Source organism: Giraffa tippelskirchi, chromosome 6 (genome assembly GCF_054371585.1).
Source record: "Giraffa tippelskirchi isolate mGirTip1 chromosome 6, T2T-mGirTip1v1.2.pri, whole genome shotgun sequence".
NCBI classification, from domain to species: Eukaryota; Metazoa; Chordata; class Mammalia; order Artiodactyla; family Giraffidae; genus Giraffa; species Giraffa tippelskirchi.
Window position 1 is genome coordinate 62,467,103 of NC_137280.1, and position 15,695 is coordinate 62,482,797.

General features: G+C 50.6%; 1 protein-coding gene across 1 annotated transcript; it reads left to right on the forward strand.

Moving 5' to 3' along the window:
• The first annotated feature begins 1,542 nt into the window (after positions 1-1,542).
• On the forward strand, positions 1,543-9,945 carry TRIB1 (tribbles pseudokinase 1). The gene is made up of 3 exons (XM_081499006.1): positions 1,543-2,610; positions 4,833-5,125; positions 7,605-9,945. Exons 1-3 carry the CDS (start codon positions 2,251-2,253, stop codon positions 8,068-8,070), a joined length of 1,119 nt encoding a protein of 372 aa, XP_081355132.1. The 5' UTR covers positions 1,543-2,250; the 3' UTR covers positions 8,071-9,945.
• Positions 9,946-15,695: the final 5,750 nt, after the last annotated feature.

Genomic DNA, 15,695 nt, shown 5'->3' on the forward strand with positions numbered 1-15,695 from the left:
CACCACAAGTGCTTTAAGAGCTTGAATGCATTCAGTAGCGAATTTGACCACAGCAAGTAACTTACTCTTTGCAGGCTTCTCCGTGAAAAGGGACAAAAAATAACTCCACTGGGTAGTTGTAAAACTTCAGTGTGTCAAGCGCTAATAACTGCGCCTGCCACGTTACAGAGTTCAATTAATGTTAGCTATTATTTTCATCTTCCTAATCCTCAGCGTCTAGCTTAGTGGATGCTTCATTAGTGCTTGCTGAATGAATGGAGACTTAATATGGAAAAGGATTTATCCTTGGGGCTCGACCTGGTTTTAGAAAATGAAGCATTTAGCATTAGTACAGAAGGGACTCTGATAACAGTTATCTATGTTCGGTGTCCAGGGACTCCGAATTGACCCGGTTCTCGAAAGAAAAAAACGACAGCGTCTAGGTTGTTTTTTCATGGAGCTCTGTGCAGGGTCTGACACATCTCGCGCTCACCCAAATCAGGTTGCACGAAGGCATGCACACGCCCTGGCAGGACTGCCTGGGTGTAGGCAGTATCGCTATCTACCGGCTCACCAAGGAACCGGGTTAGCCCCGGGGCTCTAGACCCTGCTGCGCGTGTGGAAGCTGCGGAGGAGGCACCGGGAGGGGGCAGGAATTCGGCGACCGCCACGTGGGCCCCTTCCGCCCTCTCCCCACATCCTTTGTTTCCCACCGGCCGCCGCTCAGGAAGCTCTTTCTGCGAGTCACCGCGAAGGGGCGGCCGGGGAGCCGGGAGAAGCTATTTCCGTGCAATCCGGGCGGGCGGCAGGCGCGGGAGGGGCGTGGAGGTGGAAGAGAGCAGAAGGCCTAGTGTTTGCTTTTATTTCATCCAACAGAAGGTACTATTTGTGGAAGCGAACAGACGCTGGGGATTAGAGCTGGGAGGGAGCAGGAAAAGGAAAAAAAAAAAACCCGTCACATCCACTAGGTCTTCCCCGGAACTACCGCGTGGGGGTGAATGAGTGATTCTGGAATTCATCACCTTCTCTTTCCTCCCTTCCTCCGGCTACCGCCGGGTCTCGGCGACGCCTACGGCTTCAACCCGAGGTCCCCAGGCGCGGGGCGGCGAGGGGATCCCCCGGGGCAAAAGGAGTCACCCTGCGGCTGCAGCGACCGGCGGGTGCTGAAGAGCTGGGGCGCGCGCCCGCAGTCCATTGTGCTCCGAGTGAATGAGGAGCGCGCACCAATCACCGGTCGCTTCGCCCCCCGCGGCCCCTCCCCTCCCGCCCACTTCCCCGGGACCCTGACGTCACGGGAACTTTTCCTCCGCCTCCTCCCCCGGCTTCCAGCGCTGAGTCCGCGGCCTGCGGGCGGGTGCGCGCCGCCTCCTGCCTAGACCTGCTTGTAAGGGGGGGTGGGGGGGGCAGCGTGTGCGCGCGCCCCAGCGGGCTCAGAACTCACCACCTGCGCCGGAGCGCGCTCAGCCTGGAGCATCCCAGCCCTCGGGCCACCCCCCTCACCCCCGCCGACCCAGCTCCACCTCCCCTTCCCCCCCGCCCCGGTCCTCCTCCCCCCTCCGCTTCGGTGACTGCTCGCCCGGCGGCAGGGCCGGAGTCGTCGCAGCCACCTCATTGCACAACCCGGCTTCCCAACTGTTTACACAGCCCGGCCTGTGAGTGTGTGTGTATACAGCGTGAGTCACCGGGAGGCGGAGGAGGTGGAGGAAAAGGAGAAGGAGGAGTGCACTGGCCGGGATCGGTGCGGCGCACACACTCACTCACACTCAGTCACTCTCTCCGAGCGCGTCTCGCTCGCGCACACTCACGCCGGGAGCCCAGGAGCGCGCCGGATCCCGAGCGCCGCGGAAAAGTTGCTCCGGCTTTCGCTACGAGACTTCTTGCTCTGGGAAGTGTGTTCGCTCCGTGGCTCCAGAGAGCCTGCGGAATCCTGTGCTCGCAGCTCTGAACCTCGGGAAGGCCGGCCGCCTCTGCCTCCCCGACTGTCGGCAGCTTCGACAACAATAGCGGCGGCTGCCCCCAGCTCTGCGAGGCGCCCCGAGCCGGTACCCGCGGGGATCCGGAGACCCGAGCCGGCCTCCGCGCCCCGGACGCGCTGCCAGCGTGGTCCCCGCGTGCACCAGGAGAGGCTCCAGCTTTGCCCCCAGTGGGGGCAGAAACAAGCTCCGTCTGCAAACTCCATCCCCCGGGCTGGAGTAAGTCGCGGCGCCCGTCGCGCCTTTCCGCGCGGATCCGAGGACTTACAAAGCCGGGGCCGCCCCGGCCCGGGTCGGGATGCGGGTCGGTCCCGTGCGCTCTGCCATGAACGGCGTCTCGCAGTCCCGCACTCCGGCCTTGCTGCTCGCCGCCGGCCGGGGCACCCCGGCCAAACGCCTGCTGGACGCGGACGACGCGGCGGCCGTGGCGGCCAAGTGCCCACGTCTCTCCGAGTGTTCGAGCCCCCCGGACTACCTCAGCCCCCCTGGCTCTCCTTGCAGCCCGCAGCCTCCGCCCGCCGCTCCAGGGGCCGGCGGCAGCTCCGGCAGCGCTCCGGGGCCCAGCCGCATCGCCGACTACCTGCTGCTGCCCCTGGCTGAGCGCGAGCATGTGTCCCGGGCGCTGTGCATCCACACCGGCCGCGAGCTGCGCTGCAAGGTACGCACCCGGGGTTGCGGGATCCGGCGGAGGTCGCGGGTGAGGGGGGACACGGAGGCAGGCAAAAGTGTTTGGGGTCTTGCCTGCCAGCGCCCGGGAGCCGAAGGTGCCGCCAGAGCTTGGGCTTGGGGCAAGGCGGTTAAGTGGGTTTGAGCCCGGGAAGGCAGCATTTGACCAGGATCTCCTTACTGGGAATTGAGAGGTTCGGATGGAGTGGTATAATTCGAACTCGGCGGTCAAGAGGAAGTGCGGTGCTCAATTGCTTTATATCTATATTATTTCCTTAGCGCCCAGTTTAGTGCGTGGCGCTCCATATAAGTTGGGGAATTGAAATGGATTCCAGGGCCATGCCATTCCCCTTTTCTCATTCTCCTCGGTCCCTCCGCCCCTCGTTCTGGAAGGGCGCCCTGCAGTAGGTGCCTGCTTGGAGCTTGGAGCAGCTGGCAGCTCTCTCGCCGGGGCTGCGAAGCGCCCGGGCTCAGCTGTGGGTGGTCAGGGGGCGGGAGGTCCGTGTCGGGCGCAGGTCTTGGGGATTCCGACTGGAACCCGCGCTGGAACCGGAACCCTGTCCTCCCCAGAGAGCAGTCTGGGGGGTCTTCCAGCCAGGGAGGGGAGATTTGGCCGGAATGGAAATGTTGGAAAGCCCGCACCGGCTAGGAACCCTCGCTTCCATGCATGTCTTGATTTTCCGGCCAGCGATTTTCCTTTGAACATAAGGGATGCCATCCAAGTGGAGGTACAACTGGAAACACGATTCCCCGCACTCTCCTCCTGCGCCAGTAGACGCAGAACATTCCCACAGTCCATCTACCTTTTGCGAACGGGACACCCTGGTCTCAGACATTTCTGAGAACCCTCTGGGCTGCTCCTTTTCACCTGAAAGATAGGTTCACCCCTCAGTTAAAGTCACTCTGGGTTTTCTGCAACTCACCTGACCCCCCAACTTCTCTGGGCTCGCTGCTGCCACCTACTGTCCGACCCGAACGAAACTTCAAGTGCATGATCAAGCCCGGTTTTAAAAGGGGGGAAAATTCTTTTCCTATGGGTCGCTGGGCTAAGAGCTCTTTTGGGAGGAGTATGAGTGTGGGCCGGGGGTGGGAGGAGAGGGACAGCGGAGAGATTTCTTCGAGCTGGTGACAGAGCAGCCAGGCCTCAGAGGTGGGGTGGGTCTGGTCATTGTGCAACCCCTTCCAGTTCCTCTGAGCAGATAATAGCCGAATCCAGATGGTGACAATCCGTGTGTCACCGTTTCCAGTTGAGTCTAGGATATGAGTAACCGGACTAAACAAAAGGCCCTTAAAGAGACCAGTCAGCTTCTTAGAGGAGATGCTACCCGTGTCCTGGGTGAAGGTGGGGGTGGGAGTTGGTGGGAGAAGGAGGGAGATAAATAAATAAATGAACCCCCCCTGCCCCCAGGATCCTGTATCCCTGCTGTGGGAATGTTGCCTCAAGACTGCTTATACCTGAGTCAGCCCAGGCAGGTTGCTTAGGGCTGTGTTGACAGACTTGGAGTCATTTGTTCCTTCCCGGTAATGACAGAGCTGTGTGTTCTCCAGCCCCTTGCTTCCACTTGGAAGCTGCAGAGTCACCACCTTCTGTGCCCTTCCTGGTCTGCAGGAGGTCATGCCTTTCCAGGGACTGCTCCTGCAGATACCAGAGGGACCTCCGTCAGCCCTTTGGCACCTGCCAGCAAGCAAGGGCCACAGAGGGTGGGGACTTCGGGGCTTAGCTCTCTGGAGCCCATGAAAGGCCATACAGAGAAGACTCTTTCCAACCATCCAGATGGTGGCTCTTTGGATATTTGCTAGCCCAGAGCCCTGGATGCTTCTGGTTTGGGGGTGTTAGGGGTAGCTGTGACTGCATAAAGTGGGGTTGAAGAGCTAATGGGGATGTGTGCTTGCATGCTAAGACGCTTCAGTCGTGTCCAGCTCTTTGCAATCCCCTGGACTATAGCCCGCCAGGCTCCTCTGTCCGTGGGATTTCCCAGGCAAGGATACTGGAGCGGGTTGCCATGTCCTCCTCCAGGGGAATTTCCCGACCCAGGGATAGAAGCCCCATCACTTATGTCTCCTGCATTGACAGATGGGTTCTTTACCACTAGTGCCACCTGGGAAGCCCCATTTCAACCAGAGTCCCCAGATTGAGAATTGCAGCCCAGCCCAGGAGCTGGAAGGCAGCCTTTGCTTCTCTAGCCTCCTAAGCGGGTCCACTTCTCTCTGCAGGTGTTTCCCATTAAACACTACCAGGACAAAATCCGGCCTTACATCCAGCTGCCATCACATAGGAACATCACAGGCATCGTGGAGGTGATCCTTGGGGAAACAAAGGCCTACGTCTTCTTTGAGAGGGACTTTGGGGACATGCACTCTTACGTGCGCAGCCGGAAGAGGCTGCGGGAAGAGGAGGCCGCCCGGCTCTTCAAGCAGATTGTCTCTGCCGTCGCCCACTGCCACCAGTCAGCCATTGTACTGGGGGACCTGAAGCTTAGGAAGTTTGTCTTCTCCACCGAAGAGAGGTGAGTGGCCTCCACAGCCTCTCCTGTGCCTTTTGGAACCGAAACGAGGTTGCAGGTTGAGCAGTTAGGGGTGGTGCGTGGGCTCAGAACAACATCAAGGGCTCAGTTGTCCCAGAGTTAGTCTTGAGAAGTCCTCTCTCCTAAGGATCCAAAGCCACAGCTGGGTTTCCTGCACCCTTGTGGATGTGGCCTGGGGACACCTTGGTGCATTTGTGGGATGTCATATGAGGACAGGTTACCCTCCCCACTTCCACCCCGGGATCAGGTTTATTCCCCATTGTTGTCAGAAAGGTCAGTTCTTCTCCGGTACAAATGTCAGCCTGCCCTTCACAGCATCGATTCCTAGAGGACATTTTAAACTCCTTGTTTATACTGAGTGCCTTTTTTTTTCTTGGTACCTAGGAAGTGTCACAGAACTGATCAGACTGTCGTATTTGCAGAAACCTCTCCCTTTCCTTCACCCCACACTTCTATTCTGTGTCATGCTTCGCCCCCAATATTTTCTCCACTTTGGTGACTTTTTAGACATCTTGTTTGGATACATCTTCAGAAAATAGCCACTGTTGAATAAGAAATGGAAGCTGGATGGAATTGGTTGCTAAATATAGATCATGGCTTACCTCATAAAAGAACAAAATGAGCCCGATAAGACAATAATGAGACATTAAGATTCAGAGTTGAGGTTTCAGACAAGAGAATTCAGGAAGCCGCAGGAGATAAACCTTACCTGATTTTAGGAGGTGGGCCACATCCCTTGTGGAAAGATTTAAGAGCAATACCCCGTCCAGTTGCACAGGTGGGTGTGCACTCTCCTATTGTAGCTGTTTGTTCGGGGCTCACCCACCTGTGCCATTTTAGCCTTAACTCCAGATCCTATGAAAATGTACAGGGTTGTTGAGTTGCCAGAAAACCTGGCTTTGTATCTGACCTTGCAAGAGTTATTGGAACATACTGATTAGCAAAGAAAAGCCAAGTGTTGGCAATAAAGAAGTTTCCAGTTCCTGGAACACTCTCCTTTGATATGGTGATGTATTTTCTGAAACATGCCTTACACACCTCTTTGCTTACTTTTGAAATCCACCATTGCACAGGCGAATGTCATGTGCGTGGCGTTTGGCAACCTCAGGGTTAAGCAATGGCAGACTGACGCTAGCCGTGTAAGCAGCACAGGTGCAGGGTTTTAGTACTACAGGAACCAATCAGCGGCAGACGGTGTGGGTTGAGTCATATTTTCCGTTTACAGAACCAATGGGTATTTTACATAACGACGGGGGAGGTCAGGCTGAGGACATACCGAAGTTAGCACATGTATACTACACTCCAGGGAACAGGAAGGCAGGAAGGAAAAAAAAACAACAACAACTAGACCTTTAAGAGGAAAAGGAATTGACCCAGTAGCCTGTACCAAATGTTTGCATCCTTCTCAACCAATGATTTACTGAAACAGGGCTATTTCAGAGAAACTGGGGGGCAACATAGTGGCCACCAGATATTGGAGGCTCCCCACGTGGCTCTGGGCTTTGAGGGAGCCCAGGAGGCTTGAGTGGCTGGATCTGAACAGGGAGGCACCTGCAGCTTCATCTGTGAGCCTTGACTAAAGATGTTTCAGATTAGTTGTTACCTGAACAGATGAATCTCTATCTGAGTAAATGAGCTCAGGTGTTGCTGTGCCATCCTAGGGTGTGTGTGTGTTTGTGTGTGTGTGTGCATGTGTACACGTACATGGGCATTTTAGGCGTCCTGCATCTTTCAAACCCACCAGCTGCTGTCTTTGTCCTGTCTGTCCTGGCTAAGCATTCTTTGCTATTGAATATCCCAGTGCATGTAATTAACATTCCTCGTACTTTTCCCGTGTCACGGCCATCATGGGCTTGGGCTCAGGTGGACATAATTCTCTCTCTGTGTGTATATCAATGTCAGCAGGAGTGCTGACAATCCGTGTGCAATATCAGTGACCTTGGGCTCCATGTTCTGTAATGTTCTGTATTGCCAAGCATCGGTCCTAGTGACCCTGGCAGTCAGTGGCATGATAAGAGATAAGATCAGCTTATAGGATGCTCCGGCTTTCCCTGAAGCAGTAGGATAAACTGTTCTTCCCTGGTAGCTTTTGGAAAAATGTTAGCATTCTCCTGACACAGGCTCCTACTACTGCAATGTGCACTTTGTAAATTGTGTAACCCCTATTAGGATATCTCTTCTAAGCTCTAGCATCATGAATAGTATTTGGGACTTTGCATCATACCCTCTACCCCAGGTGCTCTCTCAATACTTTGCTAATTTTTATTGCAGTTTGTATTGGTTTGTGAAATCTGGAGTCTTCCTGGGTAGGTTTCAAGGCAGTGCTTACTGGATGAAGGGGTAACTGGCATTCCTTGGGCCTTTGCGTTGGGTACCTGTGGGCCCTATTATTGGAAAGGAAGGCCTTGTTTTTCATAGCAGCTGGATCTGGAAGTAATGGCTTGTTTCATGTCTTCTACAGAACCCAGCTCAGACTGGAAAGTCTAGAAGATACACATATAATCAAGGGGGAAGATGATGCTTTGTCAGACAAACATGGCTGCCCAGCCTATGTGAGCCCCGAGATTCTGAACACCACGGGGACCTACTCTGGAAAGGCAGCGGACGTTTGGAGCCTTGGGGTGATGCTCTACACCCTTTTGGTGGGGCGCTACCCCTTCCATGACTCAGACCCCAGTGCCCTTTTCTCCAAAATCCGACGTGGACAGTTCTGCATTCCTGACCACATTTCTCCCAAAGCCAGGTGCCTCATTCGCAGCCTCCTGAGACGGGAGCCTTCAGAGAGACTCACTGCCCCAGAGATCTTACTCCATCCCTGGTTTGAGTCTGTCTTGGAACCTGGGTATGTCGACTCAGAAGTAGGAACTTCCGACCAGATTGTTCCAGAGTACCAGGAGGACAGTGACATCAGTTCCTTCTTCTGCTAATCCCCAAACCTCAGAAACCTCATAATTCTCACACATGGCATTTTCCATTTCTAAAGATGGACAGGCCTTTCGGCGTGGGGCCAACCAGACAGGTGATGGCGTGGAGACTGTGGCTGCTGAATTCAGCATGGTGCCCCTTCTCTCTCATCTTCTGGATGCGTGACTGAGGAGGTGAGCAGCGTACACTGATTGGCTGCCCTGCAGAGTTGGTTTCCTCAGTGAACCTTCGCCAACTATCCCTTTGTTGGATTTGGGGGTTCTGCCTCTTTTCTGGGTGGCATGGAGTACGAAATCCTGCAGCGTGTGATGGAGTGAAATGAACTTGAACATTCTAAAGGGAGAGGAAATGAATCACACAATGGCATTTTGGGCAATAACTATATTTTTAACAGGGTGACAAATTACTTGGGCCAATAAACCTGCCATCTTCAAACTGGTGTTTGGTCGCCAGGCTTTCGTTGCCCCCAGCTTCTCTGATTGGAAAATTGTTTTTTTCTGGTGTGGTTTAACAGTCGCCCTTTCTTCATGTTTTTGGAGCAGGCTGTTTCAGGGGCATAGGAGCCTGCCTGAACCATGAACCCAGAATCATCTCTCCTCTGTGTCCTGCCAAGACCCCATTTGCACTAATGCCTTCTTTCTGACCTTGAAATGAGCCCCTTCCCCTTTCACTATAAAAGCACTTACCAGCTAACGGTGGAAGAATATCACAAAAGATTCAAGCTCCTGGCTGTTTCAGAACTCTGAGCTCAGACAGAGAGACTGGAGACTTTTAAAAAAGAATTTGAGCACTTGGAAACCATTAGCTGTTTTGGTTCCCCTCAAATATGTTAGCATTTATTCTTTCCTTTTTTCCCCCAAGACCATCTCAGGGTGGAGCATTTTGTCTAGGAGGAGAAAGAAAAGAAGACTCCCCTCTCCCAAGAGCAAATTTTTGTGCTTCAGAGAAAGTAAATTTTGGATAGTCTTAGATGGCTCTCAGACTAACTTCCAGAATTAGTCTTTAACCACCGCCCCCCCCATGGGTCTGGTCTGCAGTTTTGCATGACAGTTTTGCATTTGTTAATATTTCAGCTGTGGTGTGGTTTATGAATGCATCTGTTTCATCGGTATCTGGAGTGAAATAGCAAGCCCCAAATCTTTAAGGTCGGAAGGGACTTGAAAAGTCATCTAGTCCAATTTCTTTCCTTTCTCTACAACCTCCCAATGCAGAAATCCCCCCGCCCCCAGCTTCTTTCACAGGTGGGACTCCAGCCTCTGTTTGAATGCTTCCAGAGATGGGAACTCACTACCTACGGAAGATAGAACTTAACAGAGAAACTGCCACTTGCGTTAAAAAAACAGATGAAATATCAGTAAATGTCTCAGACAGTACTGAAATCCGGTGGTTAAACGGGTAAACCAAACATACTGTATTTTGAGAAATGGCACAAAAACAGGCAGTCACCTTTAAGGGCTACGCCTTAGGCAAACTACTAACATGCATTGTGAGAATACCGTGTATACCTCACGTACTGTGTACTCTGTACATATATTGTACCTTTTATACATTTGTTGTTGTTGTTTTCACTCTGACACTTGTTCTGTTGTCTGTGTCTGTCTGAATAACCTGCGTGTCTAAGACCACGTGAAATGTGAATGATCATTGGCAATATTACCTTGACAGAATCATGGGACTTGGAGAAGAGAGGACAGAGACCTCTGTCGCACTAATGCTCTCGTGGTTGCTTGAATGTTGTATCTGTGATACATGACCCGGCTAAGGACTCTGGGTTTGCTGGGGCTTCGAAACACTAGACCCTTCCTGTACATGTGTATATATGTTGAGACGGCCATTTCCGACTTGTAGAGAAATTTTAATAAATCTGGTTTCATAAATAGGTGCAGTGCCTTTATTTTGAGTCAAATCCACCGTTACCTGGTGTAGTTTCATGCTGGGCATGCAAAGGTCTCTGGCTTCGGGCCTGGAATCTCAGTGGGGAGATGAAGTAAACAGCTGATGATTATATATGACCTTTGACAGAGCTGAACCCATTCACTTTTTCCATTGAAGTAGACAAATTCATTTTGATGGGTGAGACCAATTTGGTGAATCAGGTTGATGAGGGCTATGGGTTGAATTTAAGAGTTGAGAAACATTTGAAGAGGCACATGAAAAAGTCTTGAGTTGTAAGAATCCCTCTGGCTTATGGTCTTTCACAGACCCTTGAGAATTTGATGAAAACTGTGGACACTTCTCAGAAAAACGTCCATGTGTATCCAACAGAATTCTGTTGTAATTTCAGAGGTCCACATCCATCCTTGAAGGTATCACAGGACTTCCTTTTGAGAGCCAAACTCCACCCTTTCCTCCCCCATTAGACTTAATTTAAATGGTTAGTTGAGGCCTTTTTTTTTCCTGTAAATGTAAAAGTGGAACTAATAGGAGGAAAGCTAAAAGCAACATTATTTTGAATCACAAATACAGAAATTGGAATTGATTAGGTATAAAACTTCACTATGACAACAAAATCTATTCTAAATGAAGTCAGTTAGCATCCAGAGTGATTTTTAAAAAGTTTGTGAAGTGTAACACATATACAGAAAAAATAGAAGTGTGTGGCTCTGAATTTTCACAAACCGAACATACTGGCCTAACCTGAAGTCAGGTCAAGAAAAAAGAAACATGGCTAGGACCCCGGGATCTCCCTCCTACCCCTTTCAGTCCCACCTGACACCCCGTCCAGGGGTTACCACCATGAAAGTAAATGTTAGTCACTCAGTTGTGCCTGACTCTGCGACCCCATGAATGGTAGCCTGCCAGGCTCCTCTGTCCATGGGATTCTCCAGGTAAGAATACTGCAGTGAGTAGCCATTCCCTTCTCCAGGGAAATCTTCCCAACCCAGGGATTGAACCTGGGTCTCCTGCATTGCAGGTGGATTCTTAGCTTCAGGGAAGCTATGGGACAGAAATTTAATTCCAGATTCTAATGGTAAAAGTTAGAATAAGGATTAAGCCATCCACTCTGGGCTTAAATGAAAAGGTAAACAGAAGTTACAGATGACACAATTGCCCTTTTCTAGGACTCAGGCTGAGATCACCCAGGAAAGCAGACCTATGACACCAAAGTTGCAACTCAGGCCTCATGGCCCAGGAACTTGAGAAATGGAAAAAGCACGAAGCAAAGAATAGGCAAATGCCTGAGTAGTTAAAAAACGAGGAAGCTGGGAGTTGAGCTAGGGTCATCCCGTGAATAAGATCCTTAAACCCTGAAGTTCCTGGATCCTCAGGACATAACAGTGCAACTTCTCCCTGCCCTGATGAACCAGGCGAGGCTCAGCACGACTCCTTGGGTGCACAGAAGGCTAACACTTTGGACTTCACCAAGCTTTTTAATCTAAGGGTTTCAAAACACTTTGCAAGCAATTAAGGTTACAACAGTTCTTTGTACTGTTGTTACAAGAACCAAGTGGAGGGAAATATGGGTCAGGATTGGCTGGGATGACATGTGATGCCACAAATCCATAAATTTAATCTCTTCAAAGGTTGAAACAAATCTGGGGCAATCACCACCAGTTATCAATACATTAGAAGATTGGAAGGAGAGTGTGCCACGCACTGGTTGAAAACCTGATCGCTTTTATTTTCCCTTACGTCCTCAATGTAAATCGTTCAAGTGACGTTTCAGTAACTGTTTATTCATATCATACTAGAAGTTTCACTCTTTTTCTCCCCTGTTCCTTCTCCCTCTTCCTCTCCTCTCTCTCTCTCCTTTAATAGTCACAGCAGCCAAGTGAAACAGGCAAGTCAAATAATATTTGCTCCATTTTACAGACAAGAAAACAGTCTCAAGTGTCTTTCAGCAGCTACTTAGGAGTAAGCAGCTAAGGCCTGGGACCTGATCTTGGGTCTTTGTACTCCTTGTCTGATGTTGTGACTATGTCTGCACATGACCATTTAAATTCTTCTGGTAAGAATGATGATTGGAGAAGATGATTCAAGACAAATGCTGAGACTTCACCCCCATCAGAGTCTTCAAAACAATTCAGTATATCAGTTATAAAGGTGGGAGCATTACTGAAGATGCATTATTCGGAAAACATATACTGTTCTCCTACCATGTGCCAGGCACTGTGGTAGATGGTTGGGAAACACATAACCAAGACGCAGTCCTTGCTCCCTGAATAGAAAACTCCATGAAGTCAGGGACTGTGACTGTCTTCATCACCCTGGCTTCTAGCACTCAGCTCAATGTCTATCACAGGAAGGTGTCCAATGCCAACATGGATGGATGAGTGGGTGAGTGGGTGGGTGAGTGAGTGGATAGATGGGTGGGTGAGTGAGTGGGTAGGTGGGTGGGTGATGGGTGGATGGGTCATTGGATGGATGAGTGGGTGAGTAGATGGGTGAGTGGGTAGGTGAGTGGATGAATGAGTGGGAGGTGGGTGGGTAGGTGAGTGGATGGGTGAGTGGGTGGATGAGAGGATGGATGAGTGGGAGGTGGGTGGGTGGGAGAGTGGATCATTGGATGGGTCAGCAAATGGATGGGTGTGTGGATGAGTGAGTGGAGGGATGTCCTCCAGCAGCTCAGAGCCTATTGGGCCTCCAAATCAGAGAGCCAAGAACACAGAAGCAGGAATCTTGTGACCGGGGTCTCTTCCTAGCTATGAAGCCCTTCCACTATTTGACCTTCAACAAGCAGATCTGTGACTCTGGTTCTTATTTGCACATCTTTAAGCAGGAGCAAGCTCTGGGAGCTGATAATGGACAGGGAAGTCTGGTGTGCTGCAGTCCATGCGATCACAAAGAGTCAAAGATTCGGACACGACTGAGCAATTGAACTGACTGAAATAAGAGTGATACTCTTTGATTTCTTTAGCCCCTCCAGCTGCTCTTTTGTAAAAACAGACTGATTCTGTGATTCTGTGAAAACAGGCCCTAAGACAACCTTCGTCAGAAGGACCACCAGGATAGCTTTATGCTTCCTTTTAAAACTAGGCACAGGCAGCGTGAAATTAGGATGAAAATTTCACTCTGGATGAGAAAAGGCATTGTAGCAATGAAGATTATGGCAATGGCTTTTCAACATAACTTTGGCTGGGGGAAGGAGGGTAATTTGATTAATCATGGTCCTTCTCTCAAAAAAAAAAAACCCAAAAAACAAAAAAACAAAAGGAATTTCATCACCGGCCCCTGGGAACTGCCCACATCAGAGTTCAGTGGATTCTTTGAAGATCCTGGTAGCAGTCAATGACTTAGTGGTTCCTAGCAGAGGTAGGAAAAGGGAAAGTGTGAGTTTCTCAGTGGTGTCCAACTCTTTGTGATCCCCTGGACTATAGCCCACCAGGCTTCTCTGTCCATGGAATAGGCAAGGATGCTGGAGTGGGTAGCCATTCCCTTCTCTAGGGGATCTTTCCGACCCAGGAATTGAACCAGTGTCTCCTGCATTGCAGGTGGATTATTTACCATCTGAGCCACCAGGGAAGCCCAGGAAAAGACAAGTTCAGTTCAGTCACTAAGTCATGTCCGACTCTTTGCAACCCCATGGACTGCAGCGTGCCAGGCTTCCCTGTCCATCACCAACTCCCGGAGCTTGTTCAAACTCATGTCCATCGAGTTGGTGATGCCATCAAACCGTCTTATCCTCTGATGTTCCCCTCTCCTCCTGCCTTCGATGTTTCCCAGCATCAGGGTCTTTTCCAATGAGTCAGTTCTTCACATCAAGTGACCAAAGTATTGGAACTTCAGCATCAGTCCTTCCAATGAATATTCAGGACTAATTTCCTTTAGGATGGACTGGTTTGATCTCCTTGCAGTCCAAGGGACTCTCAAGAATCTTCTCCAACACCACAGTTCAAAAGCATCAATCCTTCAGCGCTCAGCCTTCTTTATGGTCCAACTCTCACATCCATACATGACTGCTGGAAAAACGATAAATTTGACTAGATGGACCATTGTCGGCAAAGTAATGTCTCTGCTTTTTAATATGTTGTCTAGGTTGGTCATAGCTTTTGTTCCAAGGAGTAAGTGTCTTTTAATTTCATGGCTGCAGTCACCATCTGCAGTGACTTTGGAGCCCAAGAAAATGCAGCCAACTTTCACAGCTCAGTCCTGCTACAGTACACATCTCCCTTTGTTTCAGGGACCCTGTAAAGTGCACCATCTGATCCCATTTAACAGATGTGGAACTGTGTGGCTGAACAGTGAGTCCAAGTTTACAGAGTGAGTGGACTGGACCCTAACCTGAGCCTGTGTGGCTCCAGATCTTTGCCTTTTCCAGTCCTGTGCTGTCACTTTGTGTTTGATGTGCTAGACCAGCAGCACAATTTCTTCTTTTTGGAGCAGCCCTTGTGCTGAGAGATGTTTTGCCAGAAGGTGTATAGTATTCAGGATTAATCCTGGTTTTAGTCTAGGATTTCTACTCACTGAGATTTATCAACAGTGTGCTGATGGTGTACTATGGACCGTGCTAAGTGCCTCACACGAATTAACAAATAATTACTTCATAGCATCCCTACAAAGAAGTATTGGTATCATTCCCTTTTCATACAGAAAGAGAACGAGGTTCAGAGAGAATGAGGGGTTTACCCAAAGTCACACAGCACAGCATTCATCCAGAGTCCTTAAACATGAAGGCTTCCTGCCTCTTTGTTTTCAGAACCGGGAGACTTTGTAAATGACTTAGTCCTAAATGCAATGTGGTATCCTGGAACAGACAAAAGGACATTCGTGAGAAAATGAGTGGAATCCAAATAAAGTCTGGAGTTCAATGAGTCATAATGTGCCACTGCTGGCTTCTTAGTTGAGACAAACGTACCACAGAGATGCAAAATGATATCATTGGGGGAAACCAAGTGAAGCGTATTTGGCAACGATCGGTACTATCTTTGCAACTTTTCTGTGAATCTAAAATTATTCCAAGGTAAAAAGTTTACTGTAAAGAAAGATTTAGTCCACACTTCTCTCATTTCGGTGGGACACCAAGGCTGAGACTGGGGAAGCCTCTGTCAAAAGGCTACTCTTGACCCAGTTGCCACCAGCAGACCTGCCACCCACCGCTCAACATCCTGGGTGCTCGCTGGTTGCTGTGAGTGACCTTCTAGACGGTGTCTGGAGCCAAATGAGGTGAATGTCAGGCACTTCCATGAAAAGTGCCAGAGACATTTTGGACCCAGGACGTGGCCTTTTGAAGAAATAAGTTCTGAGGTCTGACCTTTCAGGCAGTGACTAAAAGTGTCCCCAGCAGTTTTCTCATGTGGCCGTCACCCTGCGTTGGTACAGCTGGGTGAGCCAGGCCCATGGTTGTGCTCCTCAGTGCCAACCTCGAGGCCACACCGTGAGCTAGAAGGTGGCAGAAGCAGGCGGGGGTGAGCATTGCTGAGAGGAGGACTTGGCCTCAGCCAGAAGGAGAGGGCCTGTGGGGTCAGGGTTCAAGCGCACGCCAAACAGCTTTTGCATCCCTGCTCCATGTCAAGAGGTTCTCTGGCCTCTGGGAGGTGAAGAGCCACCAAACCTGCTGCCTGTGGAGCCATAGCCCTCAGCAGCCAAGGGCCAGCTCTGCCCACCCTCCAGGCCCCCATTTTATGGTTGAGGAAGCCAAGGCTGAGAGGGGAAAGAACAGCCAATTTGCAGCCAACACTCATCTTGT